This window comes from Balaenoptera ricei, chromosome 7, assembly GCF_028023285.1.
Source record: "Balaenoptera ricei isolate mBalRic1 chromosome 7, mBalRic1.hap2, whole genome shotgun sequence".
NCBI classification, from domain to species: Eukaryota; Metazoa; Chordata; class Mammalia; order Artiodactyla; family Balaenopteridae; genus Balaenoptera; species Balaenoptera ricei.
Window position 1 is genome coordinate 88,987,078 of NC_082645.1, and position 20,810 is coordinate 89,007,887.

The 20,810-nt window shown below is 34.4% G+C and overlaps 1 protein-coding gene across 3 annotated transcripts in view; it reads left to right on the forward strand.

The window, feature by feature from the left end:
• The window catches only part of NBEAL1 (neurobeachin like 1), a 161,692-nt gene that overhangs the window by 33,682 nt on the left and 107,200 nt on the right, over positions 1-20,810 (forward strand). For 2 of the 3 annotated variants that reach the window (XM_059928503.1, XM_059928504.1), the window contains exons 7-10: positions 5,928-6,010; positions 10,426-10,511; positions 13,779-14,085; positions 15,939-16,045. In XM_059928503.1, coding sequence (XP_059784486.1) covers positions 5,928-6,010; positions 10,426-10,511; positions 13,779-14,085; positions 15,939-16,045 — 583 coding nt within the window. The remainder of the gene's footprint in view (positions 1-5,927; positions 6,011-10,425; positions 10,512-13,778; positions 14,086-15,938; positions 16,046-20,810) is intronic. The other variant, XM_059928505.1, reaches the window with a different exon arrangement.

Below are 20,810 nucleotides of genomic sequence, written 5' to 3' on the forward strand. Positions count from 1 at the left end.
TGTCTACCATGGTTGGTAGGGACCCTCTACTCACCATAGTCACTCAAGATCCTAAACTGACAGAACAGCAAGCATCTAAGGCTTTGCTAGTTACCATGTGAAAGAGAAAAGAAAGCTCTGAAATGTCTCACATTGGCAGTTTTAATGCTGTCTGGTCATGACATATGACATGTCTCACTTTCATTCAGAACTCATTGGCCAAGACTAGTTACATGTCCCCATCTACCACAGTGAGACCAGAAGAAGGGAGACCAAGGTGGAAGTTAGTTCTACCCTGTGACTAAAAGGAGTAGACATGGAAATAGTTGGCAGACAGCACTGTCACTACCTTTTCCCTCTGCCTCTGTACTGCTCATAACTCTAAAGATTCAAAGAGAGGAGCACGTAATAGTGCTGCATTTGTAGCCTTTCTACTCATTTAGCACTTTGGTTCTCAACTAATCAATGTTCCCTCTATTTTGACATTTATGCCGAGATGCCTTAAGGAAATTGTCTCTTCCTCCCACTATTGCTACTTCCCCATCCCCCACCTTAGCCTTGTCAGCAATGGCAAATCTAAGATAACGTTTTTAAGTTTTGAAACAGTGACAAAGAATTTTTATTTATAGACAGGAAGACATATAGAAGGAGGAACATAAGTAGAGGAGTCTGAAAATGATAGAAGAGAGGCTTTTAGAGGAATCCTTAAGAGCAAAATGAATTTAAAGGTGGGAGAAGGAGAGAAGATATGAAAAGGTAGACCCGAGAACAAATTAAAATGGATTACATAAAATTGGTAATTGAAAACAAAAACAAATTTTTTTTTTCATTTATTTATTTTATTTTTGGCTGTGTTGGGTCTTCGTTGCTGTGCCCGGGCTTTCTCTAGTTGCGGCGAGCGGGGGCTACTTTTTGTTGCGGTGCGTGAGCTTCTCATTGAGGTGGCTTCTCTTGTTGCGGAGCACGGGCTCTAGGCATGCGGGCTTCAGTAGTTGAGTAGTTGTGGCGCACAGGCTTAGTTGCTCCGCGGCATGTGGGATCCTCCCAGACCAGGGCTCGAACCCGTGTCCCCTGCATTGGCAGGCAGATTCTTAACCACTGCGCCACCAGGAAAGCCCCAAAAACAAGTTTTGAGAGCCAAAAACAAGAAGACATTTAAACATTATAACATGATATAGAAAGAGAGTTATAGTGTAAGATGACAACAAGAAGGAGAACAAAGAGTAGATGATCAGTGGTGGCATTTCATGGGTGCAGTGTATATACCAGAAATTATGCTAGAAGCTGTCCATGTATTATTTTTAATAGGTATAACAATTTTGCCAGGAATAGTATGAACTACTTCTGAGGTAAATGGTAAAAGCAGAGAGTGAGACTTGGTTTTCTTTGACTTTGATAGAAAAATGAAACATAGTGGAGATAAATCATGTACTTAGGAGAAATCTATATAGCTCATGGAAGACCTGTACAGGGGGACTATAGCAATAACTTAGACTTTATATATTAATCTGATTCTGAAGTTAAATAGAAATTTGGAATGTATATATTTTCTTATTGTTTGTGCTTGTTGCTTACCAATACAGCTAAAACAGATTAGAACAGATTTAATTAAAATTAACATAATTATGTTTCTTATTTGATGAAATATATGGATGTTTTTCATATCTTCATGTGTAATTTGATTTAATTAATAGATTTGATTAATCTGTTAGGCCAATTTTGATTTTATTTGTAGAATCCGTCATATTTAGAAAGATTTCTCCAAATGGAACTAAAATAAGTATAGGGAAAGAAATCTTTCCTGAAAATGACTTATTCATTCAAGCATTTATTTAAAAATATATTTATTGGGACTTCCCTGGTGGTCCAGTGGTTAAGACTCCATGCTTCCATTGCAGGGGACATGGGTTCGATCCCTGGTCAGGGAACGAAGATCCCGCATGCCTCATGGCAGCCAAAAAACAAAAACAAACAATATATTTATTGACTTCCTACTTTGTTCCCAGTGTAAGTTCAGTAGGACTCATTGTCTGCCCACAGACTAAAATATTTTTTAAAAACATTATTTCACCAATTTTTTTTTTTTTTTGGCTGCATTGGGTCGGCACGTGAGATCTTCATTGAGGCATGCGGGATCTTTCGTTGCGGCATGCAGGCTTCTCTCTAGTTGTGGCGCGCAGGCTCCAGGGTGGGTGGGCTCTGTAGTTGTGGTGTGTGGGTTCCAGAGTGTGTGGGCTCTGTGGTTTGCGGCACATGGGCTCTAGTTGAGGCTCGCAAGCTCAGTAGTTGTGGTGCACGGGCTTAGTTGCCCTGTGGCATGTGGGATCTTAGTTCCCTGACCAGGGATCGAACCTGCGTCCCCTGTGTTGTAAGGCAGATTCTTTACCACTGGACCACCAGGGAAGTCCCGAGAAAAATAATTTACATTAAGTTATGTCTTCGGGCTCCTACTGGCCAAATCTGGGACAGACAATATATATGCAAAAATAATTAATTAAAGAATTATAAACCATGGGGGAAAAAAGGAATTCACGAGTCCATACCAGTGATTGATAAAGATTGAGAGAGAGAGAGAGAGAGAGAGACAGAGGGAAAGAGAGATAGGGGAGAAGAGAGGGCTTTTGCTTACATTAGAAGGTCAAATGCCAGTTAGTAATGTACAGGGGCTGCTGGTGTTGGGAAAAAAATCAGCATTTTGCACACATCATAGGAAAGATATGGATCAGGATGCTAAGTCTAGGGGCAGGTTTTGATAAGGAACATGGCTTTTGCATGGTTTTAAAATGTTTCTCCACAGATTACTTATTTGTTGCAAAGGAAAAATTAGTAGTTATTTTGTACAGTACTGGGTAGTACATTGACTGGATGATCAAAATTAACATCATCATTGAGAAGCAGGTGGACATCCTGTGCCTACAACTGTGATACTCTAAGAAGGACCCATCATTGCTTGCATAATATTCCAGCCAAGAATGCATAATCTGAATCTTAAGTGTATGGAAACATCAAGCAAACTCCAAATGAACAACATTTTAATGAATAAAAGGAGGGGTTAGGAGACAGTATTCTTTAAAAGTGTCATAAAGAAAGGCTGTGGAAATGTTTCAGATTAAAGGATGCTGAAGAGATGTGACAGCCAAATGCAATACCTGACCCTGGACAGGAAACTGTACTTAGGGGTGGGAAGGTGGCAATGCTATAGGACATGATTAGGTCAGTTGACATACTGGATTATGAATGGTAGATTAGATAAATGTATTACATTAATGTTAAGCGTATTGAAATTTATAACTGTACTGTAGTATTATGTAAGACAGTATCCCTATTCCTAGGAATTATCCACTAAAATATTTAGAGGTAAAAGGCTATATTCATAATTTTCCCTTAAATGTTCTGAAAAATATTATAGGTCTGAATATGTGTATATATAAATATATATCTCATATATAGATATATGTGCATATATATTTTTTTCAGGGGGAGTGAGAAAATTATAAAGCATTTAGGATAAAGTTTTAACAATGAACCTGGGTAGACTATACTTGAAGTTTTTTGCACTATTTTTATTCTTGCAGCTTTTGCAAGAGCTTGAACTTATTTCCAGATAAAAAGTTGAAAAATTAAGAAAAGTAGTTATGTTCTAGGTATGATGGGAACACACACACACACACACACACACACACACACACACACAAAAGCACAGAAAAATTGACCAGGGGACATAAACTTAGAAAACTGAGATGCAAGCAAACATTTTGCATCCCTCTCAGCAACCTGTTGATATGTATTGGCATCAACTAGGTGCTAAACGCTTGGCCCAAATATCAGCTAATAATGGAGCAACCAAATATACTGTGTTCTAAAAATGGTACATTATTAGCTGTTTTGTCTTATCCTATTGAAAACATGCACTGCAAACTACTTATGCTTTAATATTTGTGTTATGTATAATAGTTTTCACCTCTTTAATTTAGCTTATTAAATTTTAGCACAATTATAATGGAAATTATTTATGTTCATATGTTACATCTAATACAGAGCCTTTAGAATGAGTCATTAATCACAAATTGCAGGAGTACATTTTCATTATGTTAATCAAATGAGAAGCTTTATTTTTGTTTGTAGCACAGGATTTTTGAATAGGATATATCCAATATATTAGTTAATATCATAATTTATAATAAATGTGCAAAATGTAAATAATCGCGTGGAAAAACCTAACTGAAAGCTAAACCAGATTTCATCCTTTTAAAATTAATTTTTCTACAACATGACTAATTTTTTTAAGGCATGACTCAGTTTTTTATTTGAAACTCTAGTAATATTTGTATTGTTGGAAACACATAAAAATTTTTGATAATGATCTTAAATAGGAAGATCCAATAATGTTCTAAGATGTTATATTTGAAATTAAAATAAATACAGAATTATGATAATTCTTAAGCCCTCTACACAATGGAAATAGGCACAGATTTGGAAAGCAGTGCAGTGGCAAATGGTATCTGATATGATTTCTAGTGAATCTGGATATTAGATCTGGATCTTAGAACTCTTTAGTACTCTTTAGTCAGTACTAAGTCCAGCTGTGCCTATCCTGTTCGGCTTATTCCGTGATCAATTGGCTTTTCTTTCTGTATAATTATAAGGAACAATTGTAATAATTATAAAGAAAATAATTTCAGTACCTTAATTGAATATTGTTCAAATTGTTGAGAAGAAGGCATCTTAATCCAGTACTTTATCAGTAGATCGTATTTAAATGTATGGAATTTCTATGTGGCTGTTCTCCAAATATTTTCCATTTTTGTTGGCTCTAAGAGTGTGTGTGTTTTTTTTTTTTAAGATTTAACAAAGTTTATTAAATCACTTGCTCTCTGTAAAGGCATGATTTTACTACTTTTTTTAGTGAGAGCAAAAAGATTTTGGAGCGTATTTATACATTAATTAATTAATTAATTGAATTTTTGAATTTTATTTTATTTTTTTATACAGCAGGTTCTTATTAGTTATCCATTTTATACATATTAGTGTATACATGTCAATCCCAGTCTCCCAGTTCATCCCACCACCACTACCTGCCCCGCGACTTCCCCACCTTGGTGTCCATAGGTTTGTTCTCTACATCTGTGTCTCTATTTCTGCATTGCAAACCGGTTCACCTGTACCATTTTTCTAGGTTTCTAACAGTGTTAAGAGCTTGTTTAGGGGACGGAAAAAAGTCTGGTTTTTTTTTTTTTTGATTTTCAACAGTCCACCAGTTGCTGATATGTCATTGTAACAGTAACCTTTATTCCCTAAGCCCCACACCCACCATGCCCATCTAAAAGATTCATTTTGTGTTGAATTGAAATGTTCTTTGTAAATGCACATGCTGTTTGTGTTGGCCTTACCGAAGTCTGTAGAAATATTTCAGCCATCAAAATTACTGAAATTGTGATTAAAAACAAAAATAATCCCAGCCCTCTGGATCTGTATCCTTCAGGTGGAAGAAGCCAGTGGTATGGAGTCTTTGTGTCCAGATAAAATTTCAGAAAGTGGCACAGAGTAGCTTGATTTCTGATAAATTTCAGCTGCACTGTAGGAATAAGCTACTACCTTATGTATCAAATTAGCAGTACTACTGAACTAGTTCTTTTACATTTTGGAAATTTTAAATGGCTATTTCCTTTTTCTATTTCCAGTTGTTAGGAAACTTAATGTGACTGCTACGTTTCACCGTTAATTGTTTTAAATTTTTTGTGTAATTCGAAAGAAGAAATCCTTTCAGTTGGCGAGCATTTAAATTAGTGGCTAGACTTCCTTTTCAAGATTATGCCAATCCTGGTGATGTATTATTCAGTACACAAATCAAAAGTAAAATATTAAATTTATTTTATAATTGTTTTTGTAATTGTGCCTTCTCTACTTGCCCATGTTGTAATTTGGTATTAACTTCTTTTTAACGATAGACGAATCCTTAGTACTGTGGAAAAGAGCAGACAGAAATATAAACCAGCTTCTCTCACAGTGGAGTTTGTCCCTTTCTTTTATCGTAAGTAACAGCTCTAATTTCTCTTGCTTTGATTCTGATGTTACTTTGATTGTTCCTTATTCTTACTCTGATTCTGACCTTGATTCAGCTTTGTGTATTTATAAGATAAAGATTCTAAGAAACTATTACTGGAGTACTTGATTCATGTTTTGTTGTGATTATTCTTCTTGGTCTTACTTAATTCATTGTTCTCAAAGTGTTTTTCTTTTGAGAAGAGCTGAATGTTTTAATGACGGTATTATATTTTAAAACTTCAGAATTTTTACTGAAAATAAACTTGAGAGAATTGGTCCCTGTTTGTATGACCTATATGGACTCTAGCTTTCTTTCTTTAAAAAATGATTTTGCCATATTTTAAGAATGTAGAAAATTTTGCAGAATATAAAAGGAACACCTTGTGTTTCCCACTCACATTGGTCAGATCTTAACGTTTTGTCATTTTGCCATATTTGCTTTAATTCTCTCACTCTTTTTTTTTTTTTTTTTTTAAGAAATAAAATAACACAAATAGTCCCTGGAAGGGCAGTTGGTCCTGTCCAAAATATGTATGACATTTGGTCCACGCCAAAAGATCCTTGATATTTGGTCCTGTCCAAAATGTCCATAAGACATTTGGCTATGCCAAAAGGTCCTTGAAATTTGCTCCTATCCAGATGAACATATTTGGTTCATGCCACATGGTTTTGGGTAGGACCAAATGTCAAGGACTTTTTGGCATGGACCAAGTATCTTATGGACATTTTGGACAGGACCAAATGTCTGCTAACCAAATAGTCCTTTGTTTGATTGCTTGGTGAAGATGATTACAGTGCCCACTTTGCTTAACCACCAGTAGTGATACTGCCTTCAGCTAGATAATCAAACTCACATGTCCACAGTAGGAAACCCAGTATGCCAGTGGAACAGTGTAGGTGTTTCTTTTCAGGAGGAGATCTCAGAGCATTCCAAGGGCTTTTCTTGGGTTTTCTAAGTGAGGGTATGAAACCAAATTGGTGGGTCTGTGAGCCACTCTGGCTTTGAAGTACAGTATCCCATAGAAGGCATGTATAGCTTATGAATGTACCCATGAACCCATGAATGTAACTTCCACATCCTGGGAAGGGAAATGCCTAAATTACAAGTTGCAATCAGGGAAGCCCAAGGTTATTTTATAGTTATCATAGCCTTCCTAGTCCAGATCAAGGGCCGTTTTTACCATAAGCAATGTTGCCTGGTAGCTCATTTGTCACTCATTGATGGTCCACATTTGTCAGATTTCCAGAAATATAATTCTTGGTCCATTTTCCTATAGAGAAGGAGAAAGGGTTTTTCCTACCCTTTGTTAATCAGTATTCACAGTAGTGATAGTGAAAATTTTCAATTGTAAAGATGTTTTTCCTTTTGCAATTTTGCAAGATATCCTTGGAATGATACTGTGGCATAGGGTGAATATCTTATTTTTCAACATTTTTTCACTTAATATTTTGCATCCATTGATGATACTTGCCTGGATCAGTTGTCTTATTGAGGGTTGCAATATTGTGGTCTTCAAATTCTATCCTTACAGTTCTATCAGCTGTTGTATTCTGTAAAAAAGAATTTTCCCTCATCAACTGGGGATAAACTATAGCTGTTCCAAAAAAGACTGGATAAAGTACTTAAATCTTTCCCTTTTACTGTCTGTTTTCAAAATGAGTTCAAATAATAGTTACTTCTAGTGGGGCAAATAAGTTTTATTTCTCTCTTTTTTGTGTATCACTGTGGACTCAATGACTTTTATTTATTCAGTGTTTTACAATCAGGTTATAGTTTTTGATGCTAAAATTATTCCATACTTGATCACTAAGAGCATTTTATCCTATTCAGTTTGCCTTTTCATTTAATTGAGTCTTTTAAAACACAGAAGCTTTAAATATTAATGGAATCTAATTTATAAATTTTTTTTTATGATCTGTGGTTTCTGTGCCTTACCAAAGAAATCTTGGTTACCTCAAGGTCATGAAGATTTCCTCTTATGTTTTCTTCTATTAGGTCAGTTACCTGTTTTGAGTTAGTATTTTCTATCTAGCATAACGTTTTTCATTATTGTTCCAGCAACATTTGTTGAAAAAGCTCTTCTTTCTTCCATTGAGTTACCTTGGCACATTTGTCAAAAATCTGTTGACCATAAAACATGGGTTGATTTCTGGATTCTCTTTTTGTTTCACATGTCTAACTTTATGCTGTTACCACGCTGTATTGATTATTGTGACTTTATACTAAGTCCTGAAGTCATTAACCTCCAACTTTGTTCTTCCTTTTCAAATTGTTTTCACTATTTTGGATCATTTGCATTTTTATATATATTTTAGAATCCATTTTTCAGTATTGTTACAAAAAAGCTTGCTGGGATTTTGATTGGGATTGTATTGAATCTATGGAACCATTTGAGGAGAATTGCCACCTTAAGAATATTGAGACTTCCAATTCATGAATCTGATATATCTCATTGTTTATTTGTATGTTATTTATTTCTTTAACCAGTATTACGTAGTTTTCAGCATATAGATTGTGCACATATTTTGTTAATTTATCCCCAAATATTTATCCCAAGTACTTGTAGATATAAAGTCTTTAAAATAAACTATTGCAAATTTTTTGAAAAGCCTTATCTTCATGACCTGTTTTTTGATAATGAAATGTCCCTTCGTATCCATGGTAATATTCCTTGCCTTGCCTTGGTGATATTCCTTGCCTGTTTTGTCAAATACTAGTATAGTATCTGACACTCCAGCAATCTTATGATTAGAATTTGTTTTCTGTATGTCCTCTGTGGCTGAATAGAACTCTATCATCTGTGTGAAATCTGACATTTCAGTTTACAACTTCTGCCTGTCTTGTGGGATTTCACACTATAATTTAGGACTGGTACTTGGACTCAAAGTGAGCCCTTTGCATATTTCTGGATTGCTTTCTCTATATGTAGAGCTTCCTCCATTCAAGTACTGCTTTACAAATTTCAGTTACCTAGGCCTCCCCAGACTTTTTATCTGTCTCCTAACTCAGCAAACCGCCATGTTCTTTTAGGGTTCCCCTTTTCTCTGCATCTTTTCAGAAAATGTCTACAAACCAGAAGCTGAGGTGATCCCTGGGTTCACTTTGCTTTCCTTCTCTTGTGTATCACAATACAAGGACAATTTCTAGAAGCTAAAAATCTCTAGAGCCTATTTTTTCCAATTTTCTAGTTATTTATAGCAAGAAAACGTGTAGTGACAGTTACTCCAACATAACTGGAATGACTTAATTTTTTAAATGTAAATTTCTATCAATACATTTTAACTCAGAATTGTTTCTTTTTGGTAATGTTTCTTATGTATAAAAATTGGATATAATTCTATTGTTATAATCTTGTCTTTGTGTGTGATGTATGCAAAAGGATATTTATTACTGGATTGTTAGTAGTATCAAAAGAAAATGGAAAAGCATAAACGTTTATCAGTAAAGAACTGGTTAAGTAAATTAAGGTACATTGTTGTAGTGGAATGCTCTCTAGTCATTCCACTACTGATGAATAATGCAGTTGTATATGTTAAGATGTAATAATGCCCAGAATGTATTAAGCATAATGTATTAAGCAAAAAGCATAATGCAGTAATATATGTAGAGCTTTTTTGCTTTTTTTTTTTTTTTTTTAAGGTGTGGGGAGCAAGGTGGATTGAGGAATAGGTTAGAGGGAAACTTGCTTTTCCTTGTCAGTTCTTTTATGCTGTTTAAATTTTTCTGTGTAATGTGTATGTATAACCTTTTAAAAACAATAAAATTATGTTAAAAGAAAGGTTACTATTGGTACTAGAACTTTAGAATATTGGCCCTGAAGTGGACCCAGGAAATCTTTTAATCTAACTCTTTCAATTTTATAATTGAATAATAATAGTTATACTAATAAGCAGTAGTACTAGTAGTAAAAAGACATCTAGTTTTATTTCAGATTTGGTTTAATTTGTAGCTCTGTCACTTAGTAACCCGATGACTTTAGGCACCGTATTAAATTTTGACCTTCCATTTGCTCATTTATAAATGAGGGCAAAATATCATCCTCGTATGGAGTATTATGAGAATTAAATGAGGTAACATAAAGAAAGTATCTAAAATGCTCCCTGATTGATGGTTTCTCTTTTCCTTTCCTATGAAAAAAAATGCATGTTTACTTTGCCTTTTAACAAATTTTAGCATTTCACAAATCTTTTTTTTAAATTTTGTTCTGTTTTGTTTTGTTTCTTATAGTTAATTTTTACTGGAGTATAGTTGCTTTACAATGTTGTGTTAGCTTCTACTGTGCAGCAAAGTGAATCAGCTACACAAATCGTTTTTGATGTTTCTGTGTCAGACATTCCTTAGAGATCAGTCATACTGTGAAAGAGAAACCTTATTTATTTATTTGTGTATTATATTCACAGAATGTTTTCAAGAAAGTGAGCATCTCAAGGAAAGCCTTAAGTGTTGCTTATTGCATCTCTTTGGAGCCATTGTAGCTGGTGGGCAGGTGAGGAACATGTTGAAAGTTAACCTATAAAATGATAGTAAACAGTGCAAAAAGTTTTCCATGGATTATTTAATGAATTCTTTGTCTCTTTAAAAATTTCATGAACCATACAAATATTTTTTTGAGTTTAGATCTTGTTTAAAATTTAATTTACTTACTTTTATTTATTAACTTCCAAAAAACCTAATAATATTAGCATTAACAATAAAATTACTGCATAAATAACTAGATTTAACAGTTTTTGGTATTTGAAGTTCTCAGTTGTATTAACTTTCAGCTTCCAGTTCTTACTTTAGAATATAGAGGATAGTCATCCCTGTTAGTTCATTTGATGAAATAAAACTCTAGCCGTTTGATTTCCTAAGACATATGAATTTAGTCACTCTGCTGTCTATTTTTAATTATTAAGTGCATATATACATGGCTTATATGCATTTTTCAACAAACTAAACTAGTTTTTAACTTATTTATAAGAAAGAAGTTCTAGTAATTTTATTTATTTTTTTAAATTGAACATCTTAAAAGCTGTCTGTAGTAAACTTTGAATCTAACTACTAGTTGAAAACAGGATTATAGTTCATGAGGAATATTCTACTTGTTTTGTTTAACCACACAGTTTAGATCAGAGGTTTCTAACATATTTTATATCACATACCCCTTTGGCAGTCTGATATAGCCCCTTGTCAGAATGTTTTCACGTGCCTAAAATAAAATACATATGATCACAAAGGAAACTATACTGAAATGCAGTTACTAAAATATTAACAAAACAAATTTGTAACATAGTAATGTGCTTCTTTACAACACATCAAATGAAAAAATACAGCAGCAAGTCTAGTGACTAATGTAATTTCAAAGAAGAGATGAGGGTAAATGATGTTTCAAGACACTACAACAACTATAATACATGAAAATGTATATGATTTCTATGATGACAAAAATCACAGGTATTGCTAATAATACTGCTTGGGTTTCCTAGTGGGCCACCTTGCCTTCTCCTCTGCACTCTAGTAGAAGATAAGAGTCTCTGTAGTGAGAGGGATGGTGACCAGAATCCTATTTTTCAGTTTGTTTGCTTTGTCACCTTCCTTTATTAGGTAATAGCCTTCTTTTGCTTCAGTACCTCCCCATTTCCATCATTTCTCCACTACTAAGAATAAGAATTAATAAGTGTACATGAGTAAAATTGGAAATGACATTGTTTTTCACTGATGCTGAAGCTGGTTGGATCCTGTTCCCTTTTTGAATATACCCAGACTTATTCTTGTTAGGGCCTGGGGTAATCGAGCCCCGAGAGACCTCCAGTAATTAAAACTCACATGGAAATCAAATAGGTTGGAAGCCCAATTTATTATTTTATGTACTGAAAATATTCAAAATCCTTATAATCAGGTCATAGCTATAGTTACAAATATATTGAAATCAGAAGGCTGTTGAATATAGCCTCAGTACAAGGGTATTTAGATGAATAGCTAAAGGCATAATAATGGCTTTGTCACAGAGTCAAAAAAGTCCAGTGACTGGTCTCCCTTTCCAAAGCATCATGCCTGGCTTCCCACTGGCATATTTATGCTTTTTTTGTGCTATGTTAAGAGCGGGGGTTCTGGAGCCAGACTGACATAGTTTTGAATCCTATGCCATTTCTAACTAGTTGTGTGACCTTGGATAAACTGTTTACATTTGTTTAGTTCCTCTATTTGTAATGTGGAAATAGTAACACTTATAGGGCAGTCATAAGGACCAAATGACACATAATATATGTAAAACACTTAACAAAGTGCCTGTGCTTATAAGAACGAAGTATATCACAGGGGTATCAGATTTATGATTCCTTGAAAGTAGCAGTAAATACTGAAGTTCTAGTAGCTTAAGGTAGAAGTGTACCTTTTTTCTTTTATTTAAAAAAAAAAGATAGCTGTAAGCAGTCCAGAGTTAATCTGGTGGCTCTAACCTCTTCAGGGACTCAGGTACCTTTTGAATGTCAATTTGTTATCCTTACTATTATTTCTTGTGGTACAAAATAGCATCTAGAGTTTTGGCCACCATGTCTACATTTTGGGCACAAAGATGGAGGGGGAGGTGAAGAAGGAGACAAATGGCAGGTGCCAATTATCTTTGAAGGAGATACTGAAAAGCTGACAGTATCTCATTTGCCAGACTCCATCAGATAGCTGCAAAGTTGCAAATATGGTCAGATAAAAAATTTGATAAAACTTGTTTCCTCAGCCTCCTTAGCAGCAGGGGAGGTTAGGAAATGTAATGTTTATTCCTGGTAGCCATGTGTCCAGCAAAACATCAGGGGTTCTGTTAATAAGGAAGCAGAGGAAAATTGATGTTGGATGGGCCATCAGCAATTTCTTCCATAGTTGCACTGGTTATTATTGATATTATTTATCATATTGATAATCAGTCCAAATGGCCTAAGTGTTATTACTTTCAGATGATTTTACATAATTATACTCTGATTTATTATTTATGAATTTAACAATTTAGGGCAACATATTTATTTCAAGTTTAATGGATCACCTCAAGTTACCAGTTACTTAGAGTTTCAGAAATATGTTTGTAGAATCAGAGCCAAGCCAGTCCTCTTACATATCTATATTATTTGGGATAATATGATATAAATGATATATGTCATTTGCTATAACCAACAGAAAACCTGAGAGAGGCTTGGCCAAATTGACGTGTTTATTTTTATTCTTGCGTAAGAAATCCAGATGCAGGCGGTTCTGGGATAGCACAGCAACTCAATGATATCATCAGGGACTAAGGTCCTTGTGTTCCTGTTCTGCTCTGTAGCCTGCTACTTTAATTCTGGGGCTTGTTTCCTCATGATATAAAGGTGGCTCCAAGCTTCTTGTCTGCATTTCAGGCAGGAAAAGGGTGAAAAAGCCAAGAGCAAAGGATCCTTCCCTTTTTTATTTGTAAAGTGATATCCTCTTCATGGTCTACTGGCATATATTCTTGACCAGAACTATGTCACATGGCTACTACCCCTAGCTACAAGGGAGGGTGGTAAGTAAGTTTTCTACATGGGCAGATGACTCTCTGAATAAAATCAGAATTCTGTTAGTAGTGAAGAAATGAAGACCTAATATGTATAAAACACCAGCGGTGTCTGTCAAAGTATCTGTGTAAAATTTTTTCAGTGTTGATTTATAAAGAAAAAGTTATCTGCAGATTTATTAAATTCTCTTTGTTTTTGAAAACGTACAGCACTTCAGTTAGATTTGGGTTTCATTTTTATTGTCTCTCATGTTTCAGAGGAATGCTTTGCAAGCAATTTCTCCAGCCACCATGGAGGTTCTCATGAGAGTTTTGGCCGATTGTGATTCTTGGGAGGACGGAAATCCTGAAGAAGTGGGTAGGAAGGTGGAACTTACTCTGAAGTGCCTTACAGAGGTGGTACATATCCTTCTCACTAGCAGCTCTGATCAGCGTCAAGTGGAAACCAGCACTATTTTGGAGAACTATTTTAAATTGCTAAATTCAGATCATTCAGCTTTACCTAATCAAAGGAGGTCCAGACTGTGGGAAAGCCGGTTCATAGCTCTACAGATCAAAATGCTGAGTGAGTATTAGATGAAGTTTATTATATTCAGTTTTCTCTGAATCTAGTTTTTTTTTTTTTACCTTTATATTCTCCATTTTCATTTAGAATTCAAGGCCATTGTATAGAAAATATTGATTGTTTAATTCAGATATTGTGTGACTATTTAGATTTGACTTCAAAATAATATGGAATTGGGCTTCCCTGGTGGCGCAGTGGTTGAGAATCTGCCTGCCAATGCAGGGGACACGGGTTCGAGCCCTGGTCTGGGAAGATCCCACTTGCCGCGGAGCGACTAAGCCCGTGAGCCACAATTGCTGAGCCTGCGCGTCTGGAGCCTGTGCTCCGCAACGGGAGAGGCCACGATAGTGAGAGGCCCGCGCACCGCGATGAAGAGTGGTCCCCACTTGCCGCAACTAGAGAAAGCCCTCACACAGAAACGAAGACCCAACACAGCCATAAATAAATAAATAAATAAATAAATAAATAAAAATTAAAAAAAATAATAATAATATGGAATTGATTTGTCTTTCACATATTTGCTTTAACAGTGACAAAATCGAGCCTCTATGTTCTCTTTTGAAAGTTGTAATCCACTGAAAGCATCAATGTTAAAAAGAAAATCAGCTGTGATTTTGAAATTCTAGGAAAAGTAAATTTTCAGAAAGTGCCATTTGTAGTTTCTAACCTATGGCAAAGAGTCACATACGATCAATTTTTTATGTGCTTCTAATACATCTCTGTAGAAATCACTTCAGCATGTCCTTCCTTTTGAGGGTTTCTGGTTTCTTGTTTTGTTTTGATTCCTCAGATCCTCTGTGTGTATGTGTCTTGTTTTTCTTTCCCTCTCTTTGTGTTGGTTGTTTTGTGTCATTCTGTGCTTCTTTCTCTCTCTCCCCCTCTCCCGCCTCCCTGCAAGCTCCTTCACCAGTATACGTGATTTCTTTTTGTATTCCTGTGAGCTTGATAGATACTAATATTATTAACTGAGAGTTCCTTTTTATATAAGTAAAATATTTTCATTATAGCTAAACTAGAAAATTCAGATAAGTGAAAAAAAGTTTTTATATCCTGCCACCTGACATAACCAACATTAATGGTTTGTTGTATAGCCCTAGAGACTTTAAAAAATGTTTGTGTGGGTATGTGTGTGGTGTCCAATTTAAAAATATTGGACATCAAAATCTCAGTGAAACTTAATGATTCATTACAACAGTGTTTTTGTAGGAAAATAAGATTCATCTTATATAGTTTATTCTTTTATATGTTACAGCATGTCATGTTTTATAATTATAAATTATAAGTTTATAAGGAAATTTGAGTCTATATTGAATGGACTTCTTTTTTATTATGAACTTGCATATTACCTATGTCAAATGTCCCTTGATTTCTGAGTGGGGACATCCTTTCGGTAGGAAACAAGACCAAAGCATCATCACAAATGGATTAATTACCTAAGTCTCATTTTCATGATAGCCATATGTTAATTTTATACTATAGAAATGAGACTATGTTGCCAAACATAACCAAGTGTTGCTTATTCATAGCAAGTTGGGAACCACAGTTTATTACACCTAAGTTATAAATGGAAGAACACCTAAGTAAATCTCTGTGAAATATATATCATTCTTATATATAAAAAAATAAATATTTTTAATAATAAAGTATAAAAATGTTCACTTTTTTTTTTTCACTTTTCTTCTCAAGTAATAAGTACAGGTTTTGTTTTCTACTCCCCCTCTTTATTATTTCCTATTAATTTACATCTGTTTGTTAGCCAAAAAGCCTAAATTAAATATATGGCTAGGGTGAATGTTTCTGTGATCCCAGATTTTCCACTTTATTAATGGACAATTTTGTTTTTAATTTCCTAGATACCATTACAGCCATGTTAGACTGCAGAGATAGGCCTGTTCTTCAGGCTATTTTTCTTAACAGTAATTGCTTTGAACATCTCATACGACTGCTACAGAACTGCAAGGTATTTTTCTATTATTACTGTTATTGTTGTCTTTGATTTTAAGAAGCTGTTATTTTGTTTATGTTTTGGTTATATTTTGAGCATATTATAACTATAACTAAATTTTTTTTATTGTGGTAAAATACACGTAACGTAAAATTTACCATCTTAATCATTTTTAAGTATACAGTTCAGTGGTGTTAAATACATTCACGTTGTTGTCGCAACCATTTCCACCATCCATCCCCCATAACTCTTCATCTTGTAAAACTAAAACTCTATATCCATTAAACAACTCTACATTCTCCTCTCCCTTCAGCCCTTGGCAACTACTATTCTTGCTGTCTCTGTGATTTTGACTACTCTAAGTACCTCGTATAGGTGGAATTATACAGTGTTTGATTTTTTGTGATTGGCTTATTTCATTCAGCATAATATCCTCAAGATTCATCCATGTTGTAGCATATTGCAGAATTTCCTTTCTTTTTAAGACGAATAGTATCTCATTGTATGTATACATATGTATATACCACATTTTGTTTATTCATTCATCTGTTGATGGACTCTTGTGTTGATTCTACCTTTTGGCTATCATGGATAATGTTGCTATGAACATGAGTATACAGATATCTCTTCAAGACCCTACTTTAAATTCTTTTTGGTATATATCCAAAAGTGGGTTTGCTGGATCATATAGTAATTAAATTTTTAATTTTTTGAGGAACTACCTTACTGTTTTCCATAGTAGCTGCACCATTTTACATTGCCACCAACAGTGCACAAAGGTTCCAGTTTCTCCACATTCTTATCAACACTTGTTTTCTTCTTCTTCTTCTTCTCCTCCCTCTCATCCTTCTTCTTCTTCTTCCTCCTCTTCCTCTTCCCCTTCCTCTTCTCCCTCCTCCTCCTCTTCTTCCTCTTCGTTTTTTTTGATAATAGCCATCTCAGTGGGTGTGAGGTGGTATCTCATTGTAGTTTGATTTGCTTTTCTCTAATGATTAGTGATGCTGAGCATCTTTTCATGTGCTTACTGGCCATTTGTATATCATCTTTAGAGAAATGTCTGTTCAAGTTCTTGGTGCATTTTTTAATTGGGTTTTTTAGCTTTTTTGTTGTTAAGTTTCAAAGTCTTTTTTGTTATGCATTGTTAAAATTTAGTATGAGCATTTGATGGCCTATGTTTTTGCACTTCTGTTTCATTTAAGATTATTTCATTAGCATTTTCATGAGTTATGATTTTAATATTTACATCTTATTATATTGAGTGGATGTACCATAGCTTACTTAACTATTCCCTATTGGTAAATTCTTAATTTGTTTCCAATTTTGTTTGTGATTACATCACTCTTTAAAGTTTCATAGAACAGAATTCTATTTCTAGTACAATCATTAGATCAAAGGGCATAAATTTTTTTAAGTAGGGAACATTGTGTGAAAACTTACGAATAACTGGAAAATGTAGAAAAGTAGAAAAATAAAAATATTATTAAGGTTCTTGATGTATACTTCCAATTTGCTTATTTGTAAAAGTTTTTACTAATTTACACTTGTAGCAGATTTGTGTATAAGTACATAATAACTAATATCTCTGATTATTATATGTTTCCATAAATTTCAAGATGGCACCAGAAACCTTCTTGAGAAGCCTTTGAAAGTAAAACTACTTCAAAGAGCTTTTACCTTTCTATTTGAAGTATTCCTTTCATGAATTCCCTGTTGAAAAATACTGGGGGTCCCTTCTGATTCTGTGAGAATATTCCAGAATAAGAATTTTAACGTCAGCTCCTTGAATTTTTCCACTCTGTTAGGAGGGGTATCGTTGAAAACATTTATGTCACTATATTGCTTAACTTATAGTAAAATTGTGAAGAATAGCATAAAGTAGGAAATAATATATTGATAAAGTAAGTCATAATAAATATTTATGAGGTCAACAAAAGCACCAAATTATCACTGTAGAGTCAAGATCTCTCTGTCCACCTTTTAAAAATCATTCTTGGGAAAGAAATTCTAGGGAGGTGAAAGCAGCATAAGAGAAACGTTTATAAAACCTTCTGTTTGTTGTAAAAATGCAGCGTGGCTTTATCAGTTATAGAGACAACTTCAGTGATAAAGGCAAGATCTCACATGTGTAGAGAACCTGCCAGTCACACATTATGGAAGGATAAATCACTAGGATAAAATAGTTTCTACTAAAATTTTTTGAATGCATTTATACAGTATATGAAACTGAGACATAGTTAAAAATCTCTATCATATCATAGTCAACAGTATCTTTTTTAAACATACAAAACTGTTTGACATAGCTGTCATGATGGTGAGCTAATATTTACTCTTTCTTCTGTGTTATAAGCCAAAGTTTCTTATCATTTAGATCTAGAAACTTGCTGATAGTCATACCATTTTAAAATTTAATTATCTGTTACCATTTATCACATTTTGTTTTGAAACAGGAAATGGTAGAGAAGAAACCCATTTCAGAGGGGAAAGCTAGGCTTTGGGACCTGAGCCTTCTCTCCTGGCAGTAGTCTTTATTTGTGGAATATTCTAGTCAGACTCCCTGTAGATTCCTCACTAAACTTTAGACTTATTAAGTTTTTTTTTTTTTAACATCTTTATTGGAGTATAATAGCTTTACTATGGTGTGTTAGTTTCTGCTTTATAACAAAGTGAATCAGTTATACATATACATGTGTCCCCATATCTCTTCCCTCTTGCATCTCCCTCCCTCCCACCCTCCCTATCCCACCCCTCTAGGTGGTCACAAACCAGCGAGCTGATCTCCCTGTGCTATGCGGCTGCTTCCCACTAGCTATCTGTTTTACGTTTGGTAGTGTATGTATGTCCATGCCACTCTGTCACTTTGTCCCAGCTTACCCTTCCACCTCCCCATATCCTCAAGTCCATTCTCTAGTAGGTCTGTGTCTTTATTCCCGTCTTGCCCTTAGGTTCTTCATGACCTTCTTTTTTTTTTTTTTTTTTTTTTTTTAAGATTCCATATATATGTGTTAGCATACGGTATTTGTTTTTCTCTTTCTGACTTACTTCACTCTGAATGACAGTCTCTAGGTCCATCCACCTCACTACAGATAACTCAGTTTTGTTCCTTTTTATGGCTGAGTAATACTCCATTGTATGTATGTGCCACATCTAGACTCATTAAGTTTTAAAAACAAGGGGGTGCCTTCCATGGTGGCACAGCGGTTAAGAATCTGCCTGCCAATGCCAGGGACACGGGTTCGACCCCTGGTCCGGGAAGATCCCACATGCGCAGAGCAGCTAAGCCCGTGTGCCACAACTACTGAGCCCGTGCGCCACAATTACTGAAACCCGCATGCCCAGAGCCCGTGCACCACAACGGAGAGTAGCCTCTGCTCGCTGCAACCAGAGAAAAGCCCACGCGCAGCAACGAAGACCCAACTCAGCCAAAAATAAAATAAATTAAATAAATAAACTTATTAAAAAAATACAATAAATTAGTTAAGGTGATTTAATAAAAAAAATTAAAAAATAATAAAAACAAGGGGGAACATTTGAAATAAACTGCCCAACTCTTTTATTATAGAAATGAGGAAATGTGTCCTAAGAGATTAAGTGATTAGCCCAGAGTTTAACACTAATATATGATGGAGGTAGGATTTCTTACCCAGGTATTCTGACCCTAAGTTCATTGTTATATGTAGTTTTGTAACTGTATTACTGGTACTTAAGGTCACTGTTTAGTCAGTAGAAAAAATGTTTTCTGTGCATTAAATATAAGAGAATTATAGGTTTTATTTACTGTATATACAAACATATTTGATAGAGATAGGTGATATGATTTATGAATATATAAAAATGTTTGGCGTCTTGTGAAAACTTAAGTTCCCAGATGTGTTATAGAATGCTACAGATGTCTATGATTGATTTCTGTTTAAATTGTTATTTGTTAATAAGGAATGAATCATTTACTCTTTTATATAGTAGTACAGAATCAAGACAATTCCTCATTTAAATATTCAGACCCATTGGAAGCATTATCAACTAACGCTTAAAGTGTCATAAACAATTTATGAATTACACAGAAAGCTTTAGGCTGACTGTTGCAGTTTCTATGCCTTCTTTTTGCATGAGATTCACCAACCAGTTTAAGTACATATTAATTTCCTTGAATATTTGTGTAAAGACTTCTGGGCTTGTCAAAACGAGTTTCATCATACTATAACATATTTAAAATACAGTTCCATGGAATCATGTATTTAACTTTTATGATAGGTATGATGAACTTTAAATATTTAAGAATTATTTTGTTTTACTATATTGAATTTTGAAAGGGGGATATGCTTTGAGTTAATGTAAGTTTTTTTTAAGCTGTTCAAAAATATTTGAATTAATGTGAAGAAAATAACAGCAAATTTCTAGTAGCAAAGAGTAGAATTCAAAACCATTACATTGACTTTAGCACTTTGCTAGTTGAAATCATTTTTTCAGAAATATATTGTAAATATATAAAGTTCCATTTGAGGACTTAAGTCATAAGATTCTGGAAAGCTTTTGATATTGTGGTGTCGCTCATCTTCTTTGATTTGTTTTCTTTAATTTCTTCTCTTTCTTCTCCACATCTACTCCTTAAAATCAACTACAACAAATTTATCATCATGACAGTCTTAGTAAGAATGAGAATTTATGAAAGGAGCAACCAAGGGATACTTTATGGAAAAGAGTGTTAGGAGTGAATAGACAAAATGGTGTAGTTGAAAGCCTGACTTTGGGAATCATACCTGTCTGGATTTATACACATTGTCTT